The 23,829-nt window shown below is 43.1% G+C and overlaps 1 protein-coding gene across 1 annotated transcript in view; it reads right to left on the reverse strand.

Annotated features, from left to right (window-relative positions):
- Positions 1–19,272, reverse strand: part of HOMER1 (homer scaffold protein 1) — an 89,404-nt gene extending 70,132 nt beyond the window's left edge. The window contains exon 1 of the mRNA XM_031610165.2: positions 19,194–19,272. Within this exon, the coding sequence (XP_031466025.2) occupies positions 19,194–19,198 (5 nt within the window). The 5' untranslated portion in view covers positions 19,199–19,272. The remainder of the gene's footprint in view (positions 1–19,193) is intronic.
- Between the last annotated feature and the right edge of the window lie 4,557 nt (positions 19,273–23,829).

Here is a 23,829-nt window from a genome sequence, read left to right on the forward strand (position 1 = left end):
GTGTTAGTCCTCCATACAAACATCACAGCACACTTAATATCAACTAACGTTCTCCTTATATCTCCCACTTACATAAAGTTGGCTAGCACTATTCCTGATCCCAACCCCTTGAACAAACACAAAAATTATGTACAAGTGACTTTCATAGCTCTTGTGTTTCAATATAATCTTTACATTAATTGCTCTTTTGAAAGTCTAGAATAAATTCATCATATTTAAAATCTCATTCTTGCTTTCAGTATTAGATAAAAGCATCTTCCACTTACCACCCAGTTAATCATACCCAAATGTAATGTGATGCATATTACCATAATGCAACCAGTTATTTAACAGTGAGACTGTTTAAGAGCTAATCAACACACACACACAAGAAGCTACCCAGAATTATCTGGATGAAAACTGATATTAGAAGAAGAAAATGATGGTCCTAACTACACTAACTAAAAACGCAAAAGAAGAGCTGAATCTAAATTGTAGCTGTGTGGTTAATGAATACTTTTGACCAGAGCTGCTATCCAGTTCTATCACAGAACCAGACCTCACACAACTGAAACATTTAAAAGCTAAGGTTTTACTATGTACAAGCCAGGTGAAAACAACACAACTAAAGCATTTAGGAGTGCCAGTAGATAAAACACAGCATTAAAAAAACTTACATGAGCTATTTTATAACTTCTGATAAACAAAGTACAAAGCATTTCCATGCTCTGACTGAAGCTAGAGGTTTGCTGAATGACAAGCTGTCTCCATTCTGTGATGACAGAGCAGTAGGTACTGCTAAATCCATGGCATGAAAAGCACAAACCAATTAGATAAATCATAATTTTACCAGATTACTGGGGTAATTAGGAGTTTTTTTCAATAAGGATGCTAAACTTCAGATGCCTCTAAAATATGTTTTGACATTTGATGATGAACATTTATACTGATTACTTCTTCACACAAATGGAAGTTACCTTATCTCTACAGGACAAAGACTGCTAAAGAATCTGTCACTGATTTGCCAGTGTAGCCCTTCAAAGCTGTTGTACAGCTTCGTCATTTCTACTTTTCTGTGGCAACGCTGTAGAGCTACTTTAACTTTAGATTTGCTAGGACATGCAGACATGAATGTAAGTTAATATGTAAAATAAACACAGTATTTACAACTTCGACTAACCAATCTTTACTCTGAGACTTTTTGTTCTTCTGTTATATAAACAGGTCATGATGCCCTACCAGTTTGGAAGTTTAAATTAACTCCATTGAAGTGATGTTACTTATTTAAGAAAGTAAAGTGCAAGACACAGTGTATACATGTCTGTGTGTATACCTCTACATGTACATGCACATATACACAGATAACTGTAGCTTTGCTAATACAGAGCTTCAAGAGAAGAGAACATATTTAAAAAAATAATAATAATCCTATAGAAACTATCAGTTTGTTTCTCTTCCCTCTCATTCACCTTTCCCTTAACATTCCTTCATGACCTCAAAGTACTTAGAACTCAGTGTTCACTACTCGTTAAAGACAACAGTAAGAACTAAGACAAGAACTCATCACTAATTATGAAGAGTCACTTACTTTTCCAGAAATATCCTAAGTAAGGAGAGAAACTAGCAGCCTGCCACAGAAACACAGATGGACTATCAGAAATGTCTGCTCAGGCACAGCAGAAACATTAAAGCTAGTATGCTGTTGTTAATTCACTTAGATTGCAACATTACAACGGTCAAGCAGACTAAAATGAATTAAGTGGTAAATCCTCCTGGATTTACATGGCAATGAGAGAGCCAAAGAAGTGTGATAAGCAGCACTCAAGTAGGTAGAGTCACACCATTTATTTTCCATCACTGATAAAGAAATCCGTTTGTTGATATGTGATCTGTATTAGCCTTGGCTTTAGAGGTAGGCCTGTGTCCTAATAGTTGAATTAATTGTGCTTTCAACCACCCTTTCCATTTTGACATCTTAACACCTTCTTTTCACAAAAAAAGCAGACTAATGAATTCAAGTTCCTGTGTGTTCCTTCTTCTATATCTGAGATTAATTAAAGCTTTCACAAGTGAAGCGTAAGTTAGTACAAAAGGTTAGAAAGAACTTTCCTCACTAACCCATGACTGGCATTAAAGAAAAAAAAAGATTATCATTCCTCTAGTATCATTCACTGTTGTGTCTGAAATTCCAGACAGTGCCAGCCCCAGTGCTAAACCACCACACTACCATGCTTTTGTTTACCGTAACTCCTAAATCATGCTCCATTGATTTAACATCTACATCTTCGTAAGGCAGGGTATCTGTTTTCTTAATTAGTATAAAATCAGAAAAGCAGGTATGATTTTCTACAGCAGTGGCTGACATCCTACTTGCCTGCCCTTCCAGTGTGCTAAAAAAAATAATAAGAATTCCCTGGATGCTGGGCTAAGGTGACATGGTTTTGGTAGGAGAGGTGTTGCAAAATGTACAAGATGGTCAGGAACCAACTTGTGGAATGCAGGAAGAGAGTAGGAGAGGGACTATAGAAAGCAGAGGCATGGTGGGAGACAGCCAGTCAGGGCCTGGAGCTAACCAAGCAGGAACAGAAGAATGACGGAAGAGTAGGTGACTCTGGGGAGATACTGGCTTGTAGAAGAGTAGCATAAGGAATGGGGACAGTAAAAGAAAAGAAGTCTCCAGACACTGGCTCCTGCTCTGTGCATAAAGGGAGCCACGCAATACCTGCAGTGCAGGGATAGGGATATCAGGAAGGGATTAGAGAGGAAAGATTAAGTGATTTCTGCATTTATTTAATCATTTGTCTTCATGCTTATTGACAGTCAACTTGATAAGCTGAAATGTCTTGAATTAAAATGGCCCACACCACTCCTGTCCCACTCTTGTCTTAGTCATACAATCACACTTGCCCCCATCACATACACAGACATAATAGACCCAAAATTTCATATAACATTTTCTAGGATCTCAAAAGTGTTGAAATACAGCAGGAGTCACAAATCCTCAAACAGAATATCTTCCCCAGCCAGCAGGACAAAAGAAGATGAATAAACAAGTCCAGTATGATGATATCCTTCTACTCAGCTCAACTAAAAGAGCTCTCAAGAATTCAACTAATAAAAAGTCGGTAAGAATTTATGTCCCTTGTCTCAGCCATTTCTATTTTTTTTTATATGGATCTTAAAAACTTAACTATGGTTTTCCAGCGTGCATTATCTATACTTCCTGTTTTGGAAGATTGTTTTCAAGGTAAGTCCAACAATACGTGCTTGCAAGTCCTTGTCATCACATCTGCAAGTTGCAAATGGATTAAGATCTCACTCCTCAGATTCCAGTACCAAGAGATTCTGAGGAAGATGACACCCTGTATATCAAAAGAAAACAGGATGACATTCCTGTGCTCAGATGTGGAGGAGTACAACCACATGCTGTCGTATTCGCAGTGAAGCCTGGAGAACAATTTTGCTGCCCTCAGAACACTCAAGCAACACACATAGGCGACCATGACATGTGGCAGCCTGCATGCTCAATATACAGTGGCAATCTCAAAGACTGCTCTCTTGGTAGACATCACATGTCTCTGCAGGTGGTAATTCTGCACTAAGCTTCTGGGGATCTGTCCTACCTGCCACTCAAGCTAATTTCTCCTTCTATCAGAAAGCATTAATCTTCTGCATGATCTGTTGCACTCTTGCTGATTATCCATAGGTTTAGGATAAAAAAAACAAACAAAAAAACAACTACACTGCTTTTTCAAAATGACAATACGTCAAGGTCACAACTCCTTAAAGAATACCCTCCCTGGCTTGTTTGTAGAACAGTCGCAAGTTTTTGTTACTCTAAGCAGCTTCATGAGAGATCCTAATAAGAAAACAGAGTTAAAAGTCAGCTACAGTCAAAACTAATTTGTCTGCAATGGCATCCAAATATGAACAGTGGTTTCTCAAGAGTCAGTGTCGACAAGCTCTAAACGAAATGCAAAGCAACAGTAAAATACAGAAATTTAGTTCAAAAAATGTAGTTCAAAAAATGCTGTATGAATATCTGAAGTCTGATAAATATACAGTAGCTTATGGTGACAATGTTGAGTAAGCTTGCCTTCTTGATGTACGAAAAATGTTCTATTACAGAATCTTAATCTGAACAGAAGTAACAACTGTCAGTTTGAAGTGAGAATTAAGATTATACAGTATTTGAAACATATTCAGTGTATTCATGAAATCAGTAAATCTTAAGATTTTGCTTTTGTTTTTTTTTTATACATATAATAAGTGCTTCAATGTCTTAGAACAAGATTTGAAATAGTAAAAAAAAAAAAAAAAAAATTTAGAATCAAGCAACCAGATGGAAATCTCTTCCATACCACCAGTTGTTTATCTACTTCTACATTTACATTCTGCTTTTACTGTTAGGCTCTGGGTTTAAGGCAGGTTTACTGACAATCAGTAAAAGCTTAGGAATTTGTTCCTAAAAAGCTTGGAAAGCTTTTCATATTCAATTGGAAGTTACTGTATAAATATATATACTTAACTATGTAACATTCAGTGGCTTACTTTATACAGTATATTTTAGCACTAAATAATACAGCACAGAGCTCTGCCCTCAAGCTGTTTTCTAAACTGTTCTGTTCCCATTTAATATTAGATCTTTGACCACTTGTGAGTTACTGTATCATCACAAGTAATAGCAGCAATTTGTCAGGAGTTGAGAAGAGAAAAATGGGCTAGAACATTCCATTCAATCTTTAAGGTTAAGGAAACAATACCTTTAACTGTGCCAGAAACAACACTGCATTGTTAGATTTTCAAGGATCTGAAGTTTTGATCAACTGCAGTGCTTCAGCTTGAAATCCAATATTGTGCGGTACCTAATGGTCATAACTCACAGGAAATTAGAAGAAAACAGTTCATTTACGTGTTCAAATTCTCTTTTCTATGAAAGTTGCCTTCTGTAACTGGTAGACGGAAAGTAAAGTCTTGCCAGTAATCCAGAAGACACCCACCTGGCCTAATCAGCTCTGGTTAGTCCTAACACCTTGCTTTTCCAAGCGTGAGCTGTAGCCTTTGTTTACAGTGTTCACTTTAAAAATCTACAGTAGACATTCTAATGCCCAGCACTGCCTATTCTAAGTCAGGAAAGGTCCAAACCCTGTCCTGTCAACTCCTGTCCCATCTCCTCAAGGATCCTTTGTGCATGCTATACAATCTGTGCGCTTTCTCCCACATTCTTTTTCTCCTCATTCACTCTGCTCTTACATGTGAGCAAGGAAATTTCAAAAACGGTACAACTACATACCATGTTTTGAAATAATTATCATTCCTATTAAATTTAAAATCAGATTGGAAACACTAAATTATTATACAAACACTGAATTGCTAAAATTCCTTAGACGTCGTTTGGATTTTGTGTTGAGGGATGTGGTTTAGTGAGTACTATTGGTGATGGGTGGATGGTTGGACTGGATGATCTTGAAGGTCTTTTCCAACCTTGGTGATTCCATGATTCTGTGATGTCTAATAACTCTAACAGACAATGGCAAAACTCCTACTAAAATGATGAAACAGTTTTTAATATTAAGTGGTATATAACTAAGCAAAAGCATTGTCAGACTCCTCTGTGCAGACACCACTGCACAGTGGTGACAGTAATGTTAAATGGATTTTGAGTCATAGCTGGTTTTAGAAAAATTGATTTAGCAGCTTTGGCCCAATAAATGGGGAATCACAACACACTGTAACTTGCTTCAGCAGTTGTTTACTACTGGAAATGATTCTGTGATGGGCTTGCATGAAAGTATCTTCCACAAAAAGATTTCAGAGCAGTGATATTACTCCTAGTGAAAGCAAACAAGCATGTATTTCATTTTTGCCATGGTGATCCTAAATTATCATGTGGCTAACTATTAATCAGTGCGTGGAAGAAAACAGACCTGAGGATGTTGCTGGCCATGAACCAGCATTGTGCTCAGGTGGCCAAGAAGCCAGTGGCATTCTGGCTTGAATCAGAAATATTGCTGCCAGCAGGAGCAGGGACGTGATCATCCCTCAGCACAAGTGAAGTTGCACCCTGAGTACTGTGTTCAGTTTTGGGCCCCTCACTGCAAGAAAGACACTGAGGCTTTGGAGAGTGTCCAGAGAATAACAGCAAAGCTGGTAAAGGGTCTGGAGAACAAGCCTTATGAGGAGTGGCTGAGGGAACTGCGATTTTTCAATCTGGAAGAAGCACACGGGAGACCTTATAGCTCTCTACAACCCTTCAAGGTTGTGGTGAGGTGGCGTTTGACCTAGCAACAGGATGAAGAGGGAATGGCCTCAAGTTGTGCCAGAGGAGATTAAGGTTGGACACTAATTTTGTTTCCAAAATAGTGGTTAGGCACTGTAACAGGCTGCCAGGGAGGTGGTGGAGTCCCCATCCCTGGAAGTGTTCAAGAAAATGTTAGGTGTTGTACTAAGGGACATGGTTTAATGGGGAAACATTGGTGGTAGTGGACAGCTGGACTGGATGACCTTCAAGGTCTTTTCCAGCCTTGGTGATTCTACAATTCTATGAATGTTAGAAAATAAATATGAAGAAAGGTAAGAAGATGGATCTGCAGAAGACAAAGCAGGAGAGATTCCAACAGAAATGTTACAGAGGACTTCATATTCACCCAGTTCTATATCTGTACCATTTTGTTTCACCCTAAAGACACAGCCTATCATTCAGTTCTACACATAATACATTTAGTAAGAAGTTGGTGGAGTTGACAATCACTCTTCCTTAACAAGATATCTAAATATCTGTAGAAATACAGATATTAAATCTGTAGAATAGATTTAAAAATATTTGTGTAAAAGCAAATTTTCTTTCACTGTTCAAAAAAAAAAAAAAAAAAAAACATTTCCACCTGTTCCAGCCAAAAAAGGTTTCCACCTAAAACCTCCCAGGTTTTAAGGATGTAACTTGCCTGTATTTTCATGCAATTCTCAGAAATCTACGATCTTTGAAACACAATGCTCCTATTTTAAAAAAACGGTTGAAATTTTAGAGTAATTCAGGAAGGATGAGGAACAGTCACCCTATATTCGTACATCTTAAAGTCTCAGACTTTCAAGAGAAAAAGACCTCACGATATTCTACTGTGGGCTCAGAGATATGCCTTACAAGTACACAACTGGGCAAATACTAGCTTTATATAAAAGGATATGGATAGATATAGGGTAAATTTGACATGAACAAGCAAATGACTTCAATGAAGTCAGCGAAGATAAACAAATCTATATGTCTACTTGAATTTGTACCAATAAATAAAAGTTTCTGTATGACACAGAAAGCAAGCAATCTTAAAAAGCAGGGCAGAAAAGAGTTTTGAAATCTGATCTAATAATATTTTGGCACATCTGCTAATGTGGATGGCTTCTTTTTGAACATGCAATCCTTTAAAACTGTCCATTCAAAAAAAAAAAAAAAAAAAAAAACCACAACAACAACAAACCCACAACACATTGTGTATGTGCTAGTCCCAAACAAACGCTCAGGAAGACCTTGAGACGTTCCAGAGGCAGAAGAGAGAGAAGAAAGGGAGAGGATATTCAACAAGCATGCACTGCAAGACAACTGTATAATATATTGTCAACATACAGAATCATAGGAGCTAGGACTACTATGGCTGGGAAAATGAGGCTCTTGCTATTAAACAAAACAAAACAACAAAACAACATGTAACCAACAAAATAAACTGAAGAGCTATGAGAGGATTCATTTAAACCCACTCCTCTTCTGCATTTGTTTCCAGTTCATAATAGGTCAGAGAAGCTTATCCTAATTAACAGAACATTGCTTCCAACTAGAAGTTAACAGTCTGTGATTGTTTCCAAGTCCCCCACTTGGGAGCTAAGATGACACAGCATGCTGTGCCTACAGGCTCCACCAGGAGACATCTCCCCACAGCATCACACATCCACTTTTTGATTCTCTGTTTGCATGTTACTTACACAGCCTATCCCTCCCATCGACAGGCACCTGCCTTTAATAGCATGCAGTGATTGCCTGGAATCCATCCCTCTTCCCAAGGATGGGCAAGTGATTTCTTAACATGTAAATCGTTGTTTTTCTACACCTGTTTTTCTTCTGAAACAGTGTATGGGTTTGGAGACTGCAAACACTGGGCAGAGAACAGCAACAGAGAACAGGAAAAGAAAGGGAGATGCTACCAAAATATTCTCCCAACTGTACTTGCATTACTATGCACTCTGAGTACCTATACCTCCTTACAGATAATAATAGACCGTGGCAAAATTTATAATAGTAAAGAGCATCTTACACAGCATAGATTGAATATTAACTATATAGCAGAGAGATTAAAATCTCACAGATTTAATGACAGTGGCATGGCAGCTGGCAAAGCACAAGACAAACCAGTGTCCAAGCACCCACACTTCATAGAAAACAAACACCAAAAAAAAAGTAGTCAAACACAATGAATTTCTTGTGGGGAAGGAGAGGCACCTTAGAAAAGAGTAAGTCCTAAATGGGGGCCCAAGCATCCAGGCTTCAAACCTCTCAGACTTACCTTTCTAACTCATTGCAGGTCATTCATTTGACCTCATTAATTCTTTCTTGACCCCCTATCTCTTTGAACATACACTCTTCTGACATATTTCAACAGCACTTCAGTTCAGGCATCTCACTAGCTGAGAAACTCTACAAAACAGCAGGAATGAGCTCCAGAACACAGCAATGCTAGCCTACAAGCTGCTTTGTGCAGTGCCTCTAATAACCAAAGAAAACAGGTCATAAAAGTCCTGATCACAGCAGAACAAACTAAATCACACTTGACACTAAAGCAGCAAACTTCTACATTCTGAAGAAAATATATAAAATTAAGTTTTATATTCTAGACAAAGAAAAAAGCAACACAATTCTTTTGGATTTTTGGTATAGTGGCAGTGAACGCAGAGTTGCTTGATTCATGGGCTAAAGAGTTTAAAAAAGAAGAAACAAAAAACAAGATACCTCCGCATTTGGAAGGTATAAACTGTACTGTTAACTTCATTTTTTAAATAAAGAAAATAAATGAAAAATCGACTTGCTACCACTTCTATAAATTTTGGTATTTTTTTTCCAAGATCGAACCTGGGAGAAAAGCCTTTTATCCAATGCCACCAGCAACTGCATAATGCTGAAGCTTGTGGGTAGGCAAATATGGTTGTTACTGGTAAATGCACGCCAATAATTTAATATTGACTATGCAAGTTTTCTTAAATTTAGAATTTTCTAATTTGATCTTCAGTGAAATTGTGTGTCTTCCATCAAGTCTCATCATAACCTGTGTCAAACTCTTAATGGCTGTATTTCAGAGGGGCAAAACTGATGTATTTGTCAACTGAGAGATATGTAGATTTTGGAATCTTAAAAGGAATAGAAAGATAACAAGATCATAGAATCATTTCATTAAGTGCTTCCACTGAGATAATCAGCAATTACATAGCAAACAAAGATAATACTAAAAATGGATATTTTTGGATGAAGTTAAACTTAACTAATGTTTTTCAGATCATCTTTGACTTCAATAGAACACAATCAATACTAGTCATAATTCTGATGAACAGACCTCTCAGCAACTTGCTCATTATAGAAAAATAAGGGAATATCTATCCTCCCAGATTAGCATGAGACAGTTTGAATTTGTCACTAATGAATTTCTGTTGAAAAATACTGTTTCTACACTTGGCACCATGATTTTTAGCAACTCTCCCTGTAATGCTTCTTACCAGTGTTCTTCCACTGCCTTCTTTGTTGGCTTTAAACTCCTATTTAATTCACTGTACATCTTCATACAGAAATACCCACATCTCCTTACTACTACTCACTCCCATCAACCAAGTCGATCACCTTCTTTATCTCCAGGGTAGTAATGTTTCTATGCCTTCTACATATGAAAAATGCTTTTTATTCCAGTTGGTCTGTCACTTGTTATTCCTTTTATTTCAAACTTAAGACTCACAAAACTTCTACTTGAATATTAAGAAATCGCCAGTTAACAATCAGTTTAGAGTGACAAAGACACGCCTTCAAGCAAATCAGAGCAATGTGCATTTACACTGCAGACACCTCAGCACTGAAACTACGCTCCCACCAGCAGAAGTATCTGAACTTATACAGACGGCAGAACAAACCAGGCTGAACAGACATGCACTTCGTAACTAACACCATCAACCAGTCTTCCAAGAATTCAGAATTCCTTCCAAGATGCTACAGCTGCTTACTATGTTTCAAAAAGAATCATTGGCCCACATCACAAGATGAGAATTGGATTATTTCATTTGTGTCAAGGAACTGAATTAGACTCCTAGAAAGGTAAACAAATTAATTTTATATTCATAGGTAACAAATCAATTTGTATCATCCCACTGAGCGCTGCAGGAACTATAAAGCCTCTTTAATTCACTCTGAGTATGCCATTATCTTGCCAGCAAGTCCCTCCCTCTGGATAACTTACAGCCTAGTAAACTACTGAATGTTGGAAGTAGAGGCTGCATCTCTGATGAGCCATAACTGCAAGTGACAGATCTCTGTTTCCCTAATTGTTAACACTATACATATGCAAAACAGGTTCTGAGACATATCCCACCCCTGACAAGGCTCTGCAAAGGAAATCACCCAAAGCATTCATAGCATGCTTCCAAATCCTGCTTTCTCAGCTATTGACCTGTCAAGTCACCCAAAACTCACATGTTAACATCCAAGAGGGGCTTAACTGAACCATCAGATAAAAGTCCATGTTGAAGAAACCGGCAATCTCTGATCTCTAATAGGTTCGGCATTCAGAAAAACAATACTTATTATGCAATTTTTATTTAGAACACACTTTTGTACTTGCTGTTAAGTAATCACTATTTAACCTGCTTCATCTTTGTCTGACACTTGATCATGATCGCTAATCCTCCAGACCTCTGGCATAACAGCATACTAGTTTATAAGCTCAATGGCATATGAAGTCAGAATTCTCTTTTTTGTGTTCATTTTTTTTCACTTACTAGTTATTGTGACTGTCACATTCCAGTTAACAAGGTTAAATGCTATTGTGCCATTCTGCTTAGGGATACCTCTTGTTCAAGATGATAGAAGTTTCAAAAACCTCTTCCCAAACAATGTCTATCATTTTCTGGTAGGATCCCCAACACTACTTAAGTCTAGATGTTCTAGATGTCTAGGCAGCAGGCTTGCTAAATCACACACAAGAAACTCCTCCATGTTTTGTAGAACAAGAACACTTACTGGCATGGAAGAGGCATGTACTGGGGTGCTGAAAAAGTGTTTGGAAAATATTATCTAGAACCTGAAGATAATTTAAACAAGGATAAATTCTTCTTGTCTAACTGTAGATTATATGACTATAAGCAAGAGATAAAGTCAGCAGAAAATACAAGCGGTGCAGAAACACAGGCCTCCCAGTTTCAAGGTCAACTGGCCAAGCACCTGCTTAGGGCCCCTTTTATTTTATGCAATAATTTGACAACAGTGTCACATAGCATACATTTTTTGCATATGCTTATTTTTGTTGGCAACTAAACCACTGTGCACTCTAAGACCACCCTACATTGCATCTTAGTTCTCAGTAAATCTTGTGTTGAAGAAAACGCAGATAACAGTTACTCCAGTATATTCTTATAGATTTTTGTGCAGACAAGCCAGATCTAGCAGACTGTTGGAAATTAACAAGCACAAGAAGTAGGAATTGTGAGAACACATGTCAAAGATGATTTATTTCACCAACACTTCACTATAAAGCGTTGACCACATAAACGTCATTCTTCAGTTTTCAAAATTCAAGGAAGATCTCATACATCTCACTACAAGAATAGCTTCAAAATTACTTATGGATTCAAGACCATAACATACTCTTGACAGAACAAGACATTTAAAAGCATGTTTTTAAAAGTTCTATAGCCTTTACAGTATTATCTAATATGGTCTTTACTATGAAAGGCACTATGAATGGGACAAAAATGCCACTGCTCAAAAAGCGGGGAGACAACCTCATGGACAAGTCTCAAAAACACCTTCCAGATTTCGGCTGCAAAACTGAGGAGCAAACCAGGACTGTGCAGCTGTGGCTCTGAATTTTAGGAGGTTTTCTGATCATGTCATGTCAGGCAGACAATGCTACAGAGAAAGGTAAGCCTACCCCACCTGTATTGACACTTTGCTTGTGTCAACTCCTGTACTTGCACAGACATGTAGTATTAACTCAGTCAAATACTTATCTGCCATACTGCATAGTCAGGTATTTGTGCTGTAGCTCAGACAAGAAAAAACAGTTCACATCTTCTGTTGTCCCCTCTTCTGGTGGCAAGCTCAGTGAAAACCTGATGGCCAATATGTTGACAAAGAACACAGCCACAAAAAAGGACAAAACTGCCTGTGAACTGTTCGCATGTATATGGAAGAAAAAGAAAAACCGGAGAGAAACTGCATATTTCAAACACCTCTCTTTTCATTCAGGTAAAAGCCTTCACTCAAAACCAGTCTTACTGACTGGAGTCACCATCCCTGGATATTTGCGAGAAAGGTGTAGATGTGGTACTGAGCAACTTGGTGGTGATGGGTTGACAGTTGGACTACATATGATTTCAGTGGTCTTTTCATCTCTGTGATTCTATGCTACGTTTCTTAAATTTGCTCATTTATAACTGGAAAAAAAAAATCATTGCGAGGATATTGTAAATGTCAATACATGCTCAGATCTGGCAAACCAGCATTATCTATTGCTTAAACAGCATCTGCCCAGACCAAATTTTTTAATGATGACTGGTATTCACCACACATTTGCCAGCAGAAAAATGTGACAGAATGCAATATTGCCAGAATTATACTTGTGAGGCAGTTCCAGAAAAATCAATACTATATTCAAACACAATTCCATTACTTTGCAGAACTGAGCAGACAACAGTAACATTACCACTGGGACTCTGTGCTGATGCAACAGTGCCCAGCACTGCAAGACCCAGATGGGATAAAATCACAGCTTCTTCTAGCATCCTTTCACATCTTACCTCTGTCTTGAACATATTAATTTTGGTGGATCCTGAACTGCCGAGCCTCAGGAAAAATAAAAACTAAGATACTCAAAACCGAATCAGGAAAAGAAACCTATATTCACAAGTAGATCTGAAAACTGACATTTACTGATGCAATTCCTCGACACCCGTAGCACCTTATTTAAGACCAGACACATTTCAAAAAGCTTTGCAGGGAGAGTAGCATGAAACACTGAAATAAAAACCATGCTTGCAGAACCTACAGATGGCTTTTTCATAAGAAATGCCTTTAAATATACATTTCAGCCTAACATAGTATCCAAAAGAAAATGTACAAAGTTCTCTTAAGTAATACACAATGGTTCGTTTCTGTGCTCACTATTACACTTTCTTGTTAGTATGACTACAGCCACATGAAGAGTTGCTTCAGATACAACAGGCACTGTGAAGACACAAGCATACTGTAAGAATATGTGTAAGTATATGCCTACAGTGGTAGACCATGTCTGGTCCCAGGGTCACTGGGTACACCTACAGCACACTCACTCCCCTGCCTCTTAAATAAAAGAGCTCCTGATCTAGAAAAGTGAACAGCCCTTGACACTTCAGGCTTAACAACTTCAAAATTAAAGATATCTAAAAGAGTGGAAATGCTAAGCTTCTAATATGCACATGACATTTGCACAGTTTAGATGGTCCCTGACCTTGGAAAACACTGGAAAAACATAGGCTCAACTAAAACTATGTCCCAGGCACCTTTACTACTGAAAACCTAGTAGTAAGTCAGAGTTGCATCACTAGATAACATCTTCTCCTTGTAGCACACTAACACAAAGGCATAGATTCAGAAGGCTGTGATGTGAAGAGTAACCATCTAAGAGCTTCACATCTAGTTACAGTCTTTAGAGACAGTCATGAAAAATAAAGTTTCCCAACAGAATTTCCATAAAAACACTGACTTCCACTTATTTTATCAATTAGCAAACAGAAATGGTCTAATGCCATTTAGGTGTCACTGCCTCCCCTAATCAGAAGTGACTGCCTGTTACAGTATATTGGTCTGTTACATTCTCTCTGGTTTCAAGACCAGAAATTTCCTCAAGGAGGGGCCTGACACACAGTTAAGGGTCCTGCAAGGTGATGGTAGTAGTAGCAGGGTGGGAGCTCTTTGAGAGAGAGACATCACAAAGACACACACAAAATATTTATCTGATGTTTGCCTAGAGATACTGTGAGTAAAAATAATCTCAACACAATGAATTAGAAAGATTTACATGTTTTTCAGCAGAACTAGGACTTCACTCAAGAGCTGGTCTATACTCTCCTTACAATGCATGGCAATATTGGAGCAGATCAAACACAGCCATAAGGTATTACAAATCCCTTCACTGATTAGCACGGAGATATCCCCCACGGCAGTCAGGACACTTGTTTATGTACTGCCCATTCAGAAAAGCTGTTTTAGTCTTCTCATGCTTATTTTATAGTCATAAAACTACTGTGACAGAAGATAACTTAGGCAGGACTGAGGTCTCCATGCATTATTGTCTGACAGAAGGGTTTATTAACCATTCCGTGCTGATTTACATATCCATCTGTCCAGATATTTATACCTTACTAATTTTTTTAAAGGACAATCACTATATGTGGGTATCTGTTTCTGTTACACCCTACACAGTGCTACAGAAGACAGCATAAATTACTTGCTGCCACTGCTTTCCCACAAGAAGCATCTTGTTTTACACTTGATATAGCAAAATGGCCAGGAATCGCAGTAACATCAAACTACCAAGAAGGAGCTGCGCCTTTTCGCCTTTTATCTGCACAGTACTTCTGTGTCAGAGGAGTACTGCTGAAGGCACTGTTGCTAAGAGGAAGCTTTGGGAGCTTCATTAATCTGTGTGAGAATGAAAAAGGTCGAAGAACTTGAGTAAGGTCAAATTCAATCACTAACAAAGATTCAGGTTCCTAACAGCATTGTATTGCTTGTTATCCAGCTAAAGAAAGAAAAACAAAAAGTTTAAGGTCAAGAATCCACTACGAAACACCTGAAAAAGCAAGAAGTCAACAGGTAGCAAACAAAAGCTAGTTTCCACAGCAATATTTGTCTATGCTCAAGCTATGTAGGTTTTCACATAATTTTAGATTTTAAAGCTCCAAATTGGTTTCATAGAAGTTATTACAAGCTTGAGTGTAGAACGATCAGTTTCCCTACAGCTGTAGAATACTCCCATCAGATTGGGACCCTACACCTTGAATGCCTTAAAGACATGCATCTGACCAACCCTCTATGCTTCAACAAGGGTGGGAACCAAGAGCAGACCAACCAGCAACTGCCATTTTCTACTGACTGACAAGAACTAAAATGAAATACTTATTTCCAGGCAACGTTAATGTTAATAAGTACATCTTAAAAAATTCATCTCCACAATACTCTCTAGCCAGCTTAAGAACTCCAGTATTGTAATTCTGCCATCTCAAACTGACACATACCACAACCATCTCTGGGAAGATAACATACTAAATATAGCCCAAAGTGAAGAGAAGCTGAAGTCTTTATAAAGACACCTTGATTAATGTGACATGACAGCGACAAGAAGATCTAAAGAAACTTCTACCTTGTAATTCCTTGTCATTCAGCATGAGTGAAAAGCTAGTAAAATGAACTTGGGTACTTGTCCGTAGAACAAGAGACCATAAAGAAAAATTGTTACAGAGAAACTACACATTGATAAACTAGGGATTAATCTAAGAGACTAAGTTTTATAGAACATCAGATTCTTGATTTCGGTGGAATTCATGGCCGTGTAGCTTCCATGCTGCTTCCAGCATGAACTGTATCCACTAAGACTCAGCAATGACGGCATCACAGCCCATGAGTATCGAGCTCCAATTCCCCTCCACCAGCTCAAGTAAAGGCAGTACCAATAACCAGTAAAATAAGGTAATAATTTTGCAGCTTTCAAAATAAAATTTAACTCAGCTATGTACACATTAATCTAGGCTACCAATACACATTCTTAGTATGTTCACTTAAGATTACTTCTTTGGAATTCTCAAAATAACCAAACCTTTGCTTGAAGACGACCAACTGTACAGTACTATCATTTTTTCTTATTGCTCAACACTTTTGTATTGGCAATACAAAAGAGACATTATGAACTAGCATAGAACGTATTGAGTTCTGATTTATGTAAAAGTTAAGGTTTTCTCATTGAAGAACAGTCATCCAGTGGGGGCAATCCAAGAGAAAGGCCTGCACTGATAAATGGCCTGCACTGACAGTGACTACTGCTTAGAACTTCTTATGCAACAGGAAGGACAAATTAGAAGAGGGAATGAGAGTGGCAGGTAGAGGAACTAGAGCATATGTGTACTGCCCCTGGGGTTTGATTCATTTACCTTCTCCTGTGAGTAAAGAGGGACACACACAGACATCAGGGACAAAGAATCAAATAGAATAGCTGCACCCTATAAGCTGCTCTCAAGCTTCAAATTTGTCACTGCAGCTTCAAGTATTTCACTGCAGAACAACTTCAGAGACCAGCAAGCTATAGCTAGGTATTCACCACACAGCTATTTCACTTGTCAGACGGTGCTCAACTAGCCATGCAGGGTGAATTATTCTTAATAACACACAGAACTAAGAAAGCTGGTTAGCTAAGCAATTATTTCTCCTCAGTTCCTATTTCTCTTTGCCCAGACCATAGATAAAAGTAAACTCTCCACCACCCAGACACTACAGATTCACCATACAAACTCATGCATGACAGCAACATCCATTAACTACCAAATATACAAAGGTTGTTCTGAAAGTAATGCATTCTACTTATTCCGATGGAAACCTCAACAGATAGAAAGAGCACAATAACTCTATTTGATAGAGTACATCTTCACTACTTTAGCCAACATGCACGGAGCAGCAGATCGAGATGCTCTTCATTTCTTGGTCTGACATCTGTGCAGAGCTGTCCCCAGCGTGGCTCGTCTTTCACATCCCTATTGCCACTGCTGACACACACCACCCACTGCCTCTCTACTCTACTCACTCTACTCACATCCACAGGTTGCTTTCCAGCAAGTGTCTATGAATGTCAGTGGATGCTAGCTTTTCCACATGGAAGAATTCAGTGCCACACCTTCGTTTCATTCACACTTCCATGTCAGATGCCATTTTGTCACAGTGCCCCTCTGCTGCCATCTGTCACACATGGAACGGGACATTGGTGGGAAGGTCCAAGCTTTACTGCCATACCACTGACATGTGCCCTTGATGCTGTGATTCAACAGAATAAAATAGGAGGCATTACTTTTGAAGCAGTCCTCACATGCACGGATGCATGATTATCAGCCGTTTTCCAACTTGCTTCTAAAGGGCATGATTTTAAGACCTTAATAGAGTATCAGAAGACTATTTTTATAACTGCAGTGTTAAGATTCTGGTACATGTTGGCCTCAAAATAGCCCAAAATCCATAGGGAACTGCATTTAGATGCTAATTCAAAACAGCTTTTGAAAGAAGACTCTGAACATCAGCAAATGCTCAATGCATAACTGCAGGTCTACAGGGTTGGCACAGGCTTAGATGTGCTCCCCCAAACTTACATGGCAGGGGGCACATCAATAACACACTCAGATTTCTAGTTATCTCCATCTTGTTAAAAGATGGTCTGCAAAGGAACACTGTTGCCATACCTCAACATGTATCATCTGAAGGGTCTCCAAAACATATGCCAACAACTTTTGCCATCTTGACATCAGTGCCAAGATATCACCCTGAAGTCATCACAAAAATATCTCTATATAATTTCTCCAAATATTTTTTGTATAGTTTTTCAGTATTCAGTCTTTTCACCACAGGTATGAATTTGCTCATTAAGAAACTGCAGCACTCACACACCAGCAGCACTGAGTTTATTAAATGGAGGGAGCTTTTAATCTTTTTTTTTTTTAAATCAAGTATTTGTTTTCAGAAAGCTGTTAGAGGAAAAACAATGCAACAATGCTTACTATTCAACAGTTCCCAGTATTTGCAGTAAGCTACACCTAAACAACATATCTGCAAATAATACTGGTTTTAAATAAATATGTTTTTCCATTATTCGAATTTTAAAATGTGAAAAATTCTGTGCCTGTTCAGCAGCTTTAAGGACAAAGCCCCCACACGCTCTACTACCATTCAGCCTTTTGCCAGGTTTTCAGAACATATGACCACTTCCCTGAAGATGCAGACCGCTGCAAGCTTGGGTTTATTCTGCACGGATTTCTTTTTAAATGGAAAATAAAAGCTAACGACTAACGAGACGTTCCTTTTTACATCTTGCACAGTAAGCGTGTCCTGCTGACTCGGAGTGCTGGGGAACAGCTGCCACCACCACCACAGTCAGGTTCGTACACTGGAGAGTTCCATGTGCCTTTGACAGCTGGAGGAGCGATGCACCTGCAGCTCCACGTTACTGCACTACACTGATTTCACATCCAAATTCCTGAATGACCAAAAAGCAAACGACTCGAGCTGTAACTCTTATACCCTGAGCTATACAGCGGTCTCAGGAAACCAACGTCCTGTCGATGCATTAAAAGCCTGCCTCCTTGCAGTTACCCAAATCACGTTGTGCTTCTGCTGCTTTGGAACATGGACGAGCTTCCACTCCATCCAGAGGTTACCAAGCAAGCACAGCAGTAAGCATTATTTCATCATCTCTCTGTACAAATGCGAGACTGTAAACGTGGAAAGTTTCCACAGGTATCTATGCCACTCTTATGTCTCCTAGATTAGATGCAGCTAGCTTCGTCTCAAAGATTTTATTCCTTCCCATCTCCTTAAAATTTCGGGTGGATGTCCCCACGTATTTGGGGGACGCGCTGTGAAGCAGGTCTCTTCAGAGCCTTTCTCACATGCGGGCACCTTACACGCTCGATATCCCCAGAAGACTCCAGGAGAGTCTTCTGCAGCTTCCCCGCCACACCGAGCCCGGGGCAGCCGGGCCCGACCGCCCGCCAGCGCCGAGAAGGGCAGAGCCCCCGTCGGGAAGCGGAGACGGATCCGGCACTCGGCGCGCTTCGGCGGACAGAGCCCCGCACGGCGCTCCGCACCTCGCTCGGCGCCGATGGCAGCGGCACCCGCTCCCCGCTGCGCCCGCCCCCACCCCACCCCGCCCCGCCGCAGCCCGGCGGCCCCGCGAGGTGCTTACCCCATGGCGGCCGGCGGCGCCGGGCACCGGCGGTGCCGCGCGGGCCGCGTCCCCGGGGCGCTCCTCGCCGCGCCGCGCCTCGCCGCGCCGGCAGCTCCGCAGCCCCGTGGCGGCGGTAGGTACGCTGCGCCGGGCTGCCCGCGCCGCTCCGCGCAGGCCCGGGGGTCGCGCCGCCGGCTGGCAGCGGCCGAGCCGAGCCGAGCGGGACCGCCCGCGCCCTACGGAGCGCCCCCCGCGGGCCGGGCTCGCATGTCCGCCGGCCCCGCCGGGCGTCCGCAGGCAGCGGCTCCGGCTCCCGAGCGGGCGCGAGGCGGCGACTCGGCGTGCGGACGGGTCCCCAACCGCGGGCGGGCGGGCGGGCTGGCGGAAGGCGCTCGCCTTTTTCCGCGCGGGGCTGGCGGCGGCTGCGGCGCTTCTCGCCGGTTGGTGCGCGGTCACCGAGCGCTCGGCGCGCCTCAGAGGCGGAGCGGGACGGGGCGGGCGGTGCGCGCAGGGCTCCGCGCCGCCGCTCCCCCTAGCAGCGCGGCGGGCAGCCGTGCATCTCCCCGAAGCGGCAGAGCGAGCCGCGGCACAGGCATCGGGCTCCCGGCGGCTGGCGGCGGGCACCGGGGCGCCGCGATCCGCCCGCCCGCCCCCGGCTGCGGAGACGCGGGGCGCCGCTCCTCCTTCCCGCGGCGGGTCCGCGCCTGGCCGTCACGCCTTCTTCTGCGGCGAGCGGGCGGGCATCGCGCTGGGGCGCGGCGGGCCGGGCGCTGCCAGCGGGCGGGGAGCGGGAGGGGCGGCCGCCGTCGGGCCGCGCTTCCTCTGCGGCGGGGCCGCGGGCTCAGACCCGCCGGTGGGATGGGATAGGATAGGATAGGGGGAAGGAAGGAGGGAGGGAGCGGGCGGGGGTGCGGGGGGGAGCGAGCGCCGCGTCAGGCGGTGCCCGGCTGCTGCCAGCCGCTGCCTGCGGCCGCCCGCATCCCCGCCTCCGCCTCACACCTCTGCCGCCGCCCGCTCTCGCGGTGGGCAGGCGCAGCCCGCAGCCGCCCCGGGGCTGGGACAGGAGCCGGAACGGGAACAAGGGTAGGAGCGGGAACGGAGCCGGCCCCTACAGCGCCCGCAGCCCGGTAGCCGCTGCTCGCGGCAGCACCCGCTCGCTCTGCCTCCATCCTCCGCCCGGGGAGCTTTAAGTAGCGCACGTCACCGCGCTCCCCTACGCACCGACGTCACGCACTGCTCCCGGCGCTGACGTCACCGGGTGCGGGGGATGATGTCAGAGCGGCCCGCGCCGCCGGAAGCGCTTCTATAATAGGGAATGGCGACGGGGGGGGGCGGCGGGCGAGGGTGTTGGGCTCGGCGCGCTGCGGCCGCCTCCGTGCACCTCCCCGGGGCGCCGGCGGCACCCGCCCGCCCCCGCGGCGCCGTCTCCGCGGCAACGCCGCGCCCGCCCACGGTGCGGCGGAGGCGGCCCGGGTCCGGGGCGGCGGCTACGGCATCCCGCTCCCGGGGCCGATGCCTGCGGGCGGTCCGCGAACGGCCCGACCCCGACCGCGACCCCGACCCGCTAGGGAACCGCACGGGCATCTCGATATCACCAAAGGACGGCTGCCGGCACGGCTGTGCTGGCGGAACGGAACCGGCACCGCGAGCGCGCCCCGTGCGCTGCTTTTGTCCGTGTCTCTCTGCGGTGCCGTGCAGCGAATAACGTGTCCCGCTGCACCTCACCCGGCAGAGCAGCCCCGATACTCCGCGTCCCGCCGATGGCCACCACTGTATCAAGTGTAACCACTGCTTGGCAGGGCAGCAGCGCTGCGGGGCGGCTCGCGTCCTGGCCTCTGCTCTTCCACAGACAGGTTTCCCTGTCCAGGAAGAGTTGTAGCCACCCCAAGCCTATTAAACTACAATGAGTGTGCAGGAAGATACCAGTGAGGTGCAGACATCAGCCCCTCTGCAGAAATGGCAGAAGATCCAGGTTTTATCAACGGATTGGGCACGGTACAGTGAAACACAGCAAAGCAACGGTATGTTTGCACCTGTTCCTCAACAGAGGGTTTTTACCACAGAGGCTGAGGTCTCCCAGAAGAGGCTGGAATGGAAGAGAGGACATACCCTACCTCCCTGGGTGAAGGCAGGCGCTTCCACAAGTGTCTGTAGTTCATACATGTGTGTGTTACTGATCCTTGCCTCAGCATCTGACCTATAGAAATTACCAGCCATGGGATGAATGGAAATGAAGCAAACAAGTTAAATAGCAAGGGAAACCTCCCCCCCCAAAAAAACCTAAGCACAAGAAACCTTGCGTGAATCATTTGTACCCGCAGCTTTCTCCCTGTGAGGCACATAGCATCACAAGGAGAAAACAGCAGCTTCCTCAGTATTACATTTCTTACAGTAACTCATAACACAGAGTGAGGTCTCAGCACTGGAGCAGCTGCAGAGACTCCGTAGCACTGTCCTAAGGTTTGCTGTGGGCAGCACTGCACATGCAAGGCTGTGTTTAATCTGCTTTGTCTTTCTGGGTGACTATTAGCATTTTCGGTTTGGGTTTTGTGTGCTCACTCTGAGGTACATGGAGTTCAATGTATGTTCCGCTAAAAATCAAGCTAGATCTACTAACTTCTGGCAGTAAATAGCTATTGGCAGCCTCAATTGTTACCTGGGAAAAGACAAGATCCACACCAGCTCTTTCTGCCACCTTACAGCGGTGATGAGAGTGAAATAGACTGTGATCAAAATAATTCAGTCTAGACAAATGTAAGCAGCATGCAGCTTATAAATATATTCCTTGATGTCAAGTAGCAAGGAGTCTAGATTGATTAGCTTCTAAAGGGCTTTCATGACATTTTACATGCAGTAACAACGGGTCAAGAGCAAAGGAATGAAGGCTCTAAATCCATAGACGACTAAGTGTTGCGTCAGTTTTGTTCTTTCAGCTAAAGCTCACACACTAATGAAAATGAAATAGTATTTCATTATGTCCAAAGTGTTTTGTTTAGATATCACAGAGATGGCTCCATCTGTCTCTGCCTTTCAACTTGTTCACATATTTGGCTTGCATGAAGTATTATGTTTTCCCACTACATGGGTGCAAAAACAGAATTCACTAAGGCTGAAGATAAAAGAAAAAATATAAAAGAAACCAAACTGACATAGAGCCCGGGGGGAAGAATTCTTAGTGCACTCAAGAAGCAGAGGTGTGAGAAGATCCAGGGGCAAAGAAAAATTGCTATCTCCAGAACAGCTGTGTGGGGAATATCAAGAATGTCTTCATTGACTGGTGAAATGTCCTATATATTTCATACTCCTCTGTAAGTAATAACGTAAAAGTATAGGGACAGATAAGATCCTGAGTAGGGTAACAGATTCAGAGACAAGGAAATTATCTCTCCAAGCCAATCTCCTACTTAATCTTTTTCTTTTTTAACCCCCCCTTCCCTTCCCTTCCCTTCCCTTCCCTTCCCTTCCCTTCCCTTCCCTTCCCTTCCCTTCCCTTCCCTTCCCTTCCCTTCCCTTCCCTTCCCTTCCCTTCCCTTCCCTTCCCTTCCCTTCCCTTCCCTTCCCTTCCCTTCCCTTCCCTTCCCTTCCCTTCCCTTCCCTTCCCTTCCCTTCCCTTCCCTTCCCTTCCCTTCCCTTCCCTTCCCTTCCCTTCCCTTCCCTCCGTTCCCCTCCCCTCCGTTCCCCTCCGTTCCCCTCCCCTCCGTTCCCCTCCGTTCCCCTCCGTTCCCCTCCCCTCCGTTCCCCTCCGTTCCCCTCCCCTCTGTTTTCCCCTCCCCTCCGTTCCGTTCCCCTCCGTTCCCCTCCATTCCCCTTCCCTCCCATCATTCCTTCCTTCCTTCCTTCCTTCCTTCCTTCCTTCCTTCCTTCCTTCCTTCCTTCCTTCCTTCCTTCCTTCCTTCCTTCCTTCCTTCCTTCCTTCCTTCCTTCCTTCCTTCCTTCCTTCCTTCCTTCCTTCCTTTCCTTCCTTCCTTTCCTTCCTTCCTTTCCTTCCTTTCCTTCCTTTCCTTCCTTTCCTTCCTTTCCTTCCCTTCCTTCCCTTCCTTCCCTTCCCTTCCCTTCCCTTCCCTTCCCTTCCCTTCCCTTCCCTTCCCTTCCCTTCCCTTCCCTTCCCTTCCCTTCCCTTCCCTTCCCTTCCCTTCCCTTCCCTTCCCTTCCCTTCCCTTCCCTTCCCTTCCCTTCCCTTCCCTTCCCTTCCCTTCCCTTCCCTTCCCTTCCCTTCCCTTCCCTTCCCTTCCCTTCCCTTCCCTTCCCTTCCCTTCCCTTCCCTTCCCTTCCCTTCCCTTCCCTTCCCTTCCTTCCCTTCCTTCCCTTCCTTCCATGTTTATTTACTATTATCATTCCTCCAGATCTGACTGAGCCATTTCTAAGCCTTAAGCTTCCCCTCAATTACATCCATTTACAGTTCTGATCACTTTCCAGGTTGATTTGGTTGAATTAACATTATCTGTCACATGGAGAAAGCCTTTGTTTATGCTTGTCAAGATAACAGAAATCACCTCTCTGTCTTGCCTACCCATAAATTAATTTAAGAAAACATGGTGACAACCATCAGCTGAGTCTGAACTGCACATGCAGATATAAAGAAAACAAGGCAGGAGATTAAATGATACATACATACTGTGCCATTAACAGAATTGATACAGAAGTGATCACCTCA

The sequence above is a fragment of the Phasianus colchicus genome, chromosome Z (assembly GCF_987193195.1).
Source record: "Phasianus colchicus chromosome Z, bPhaCol1.hap1.1, whole genome shotgun sequence".
Classification (NCBI taxonomy): domain Eukaryota; kingdom Metazoa; phylum Chordata; class Aves; order Galliformes; family Phasianidae; genus Phasianus; species Phasianus colchicus.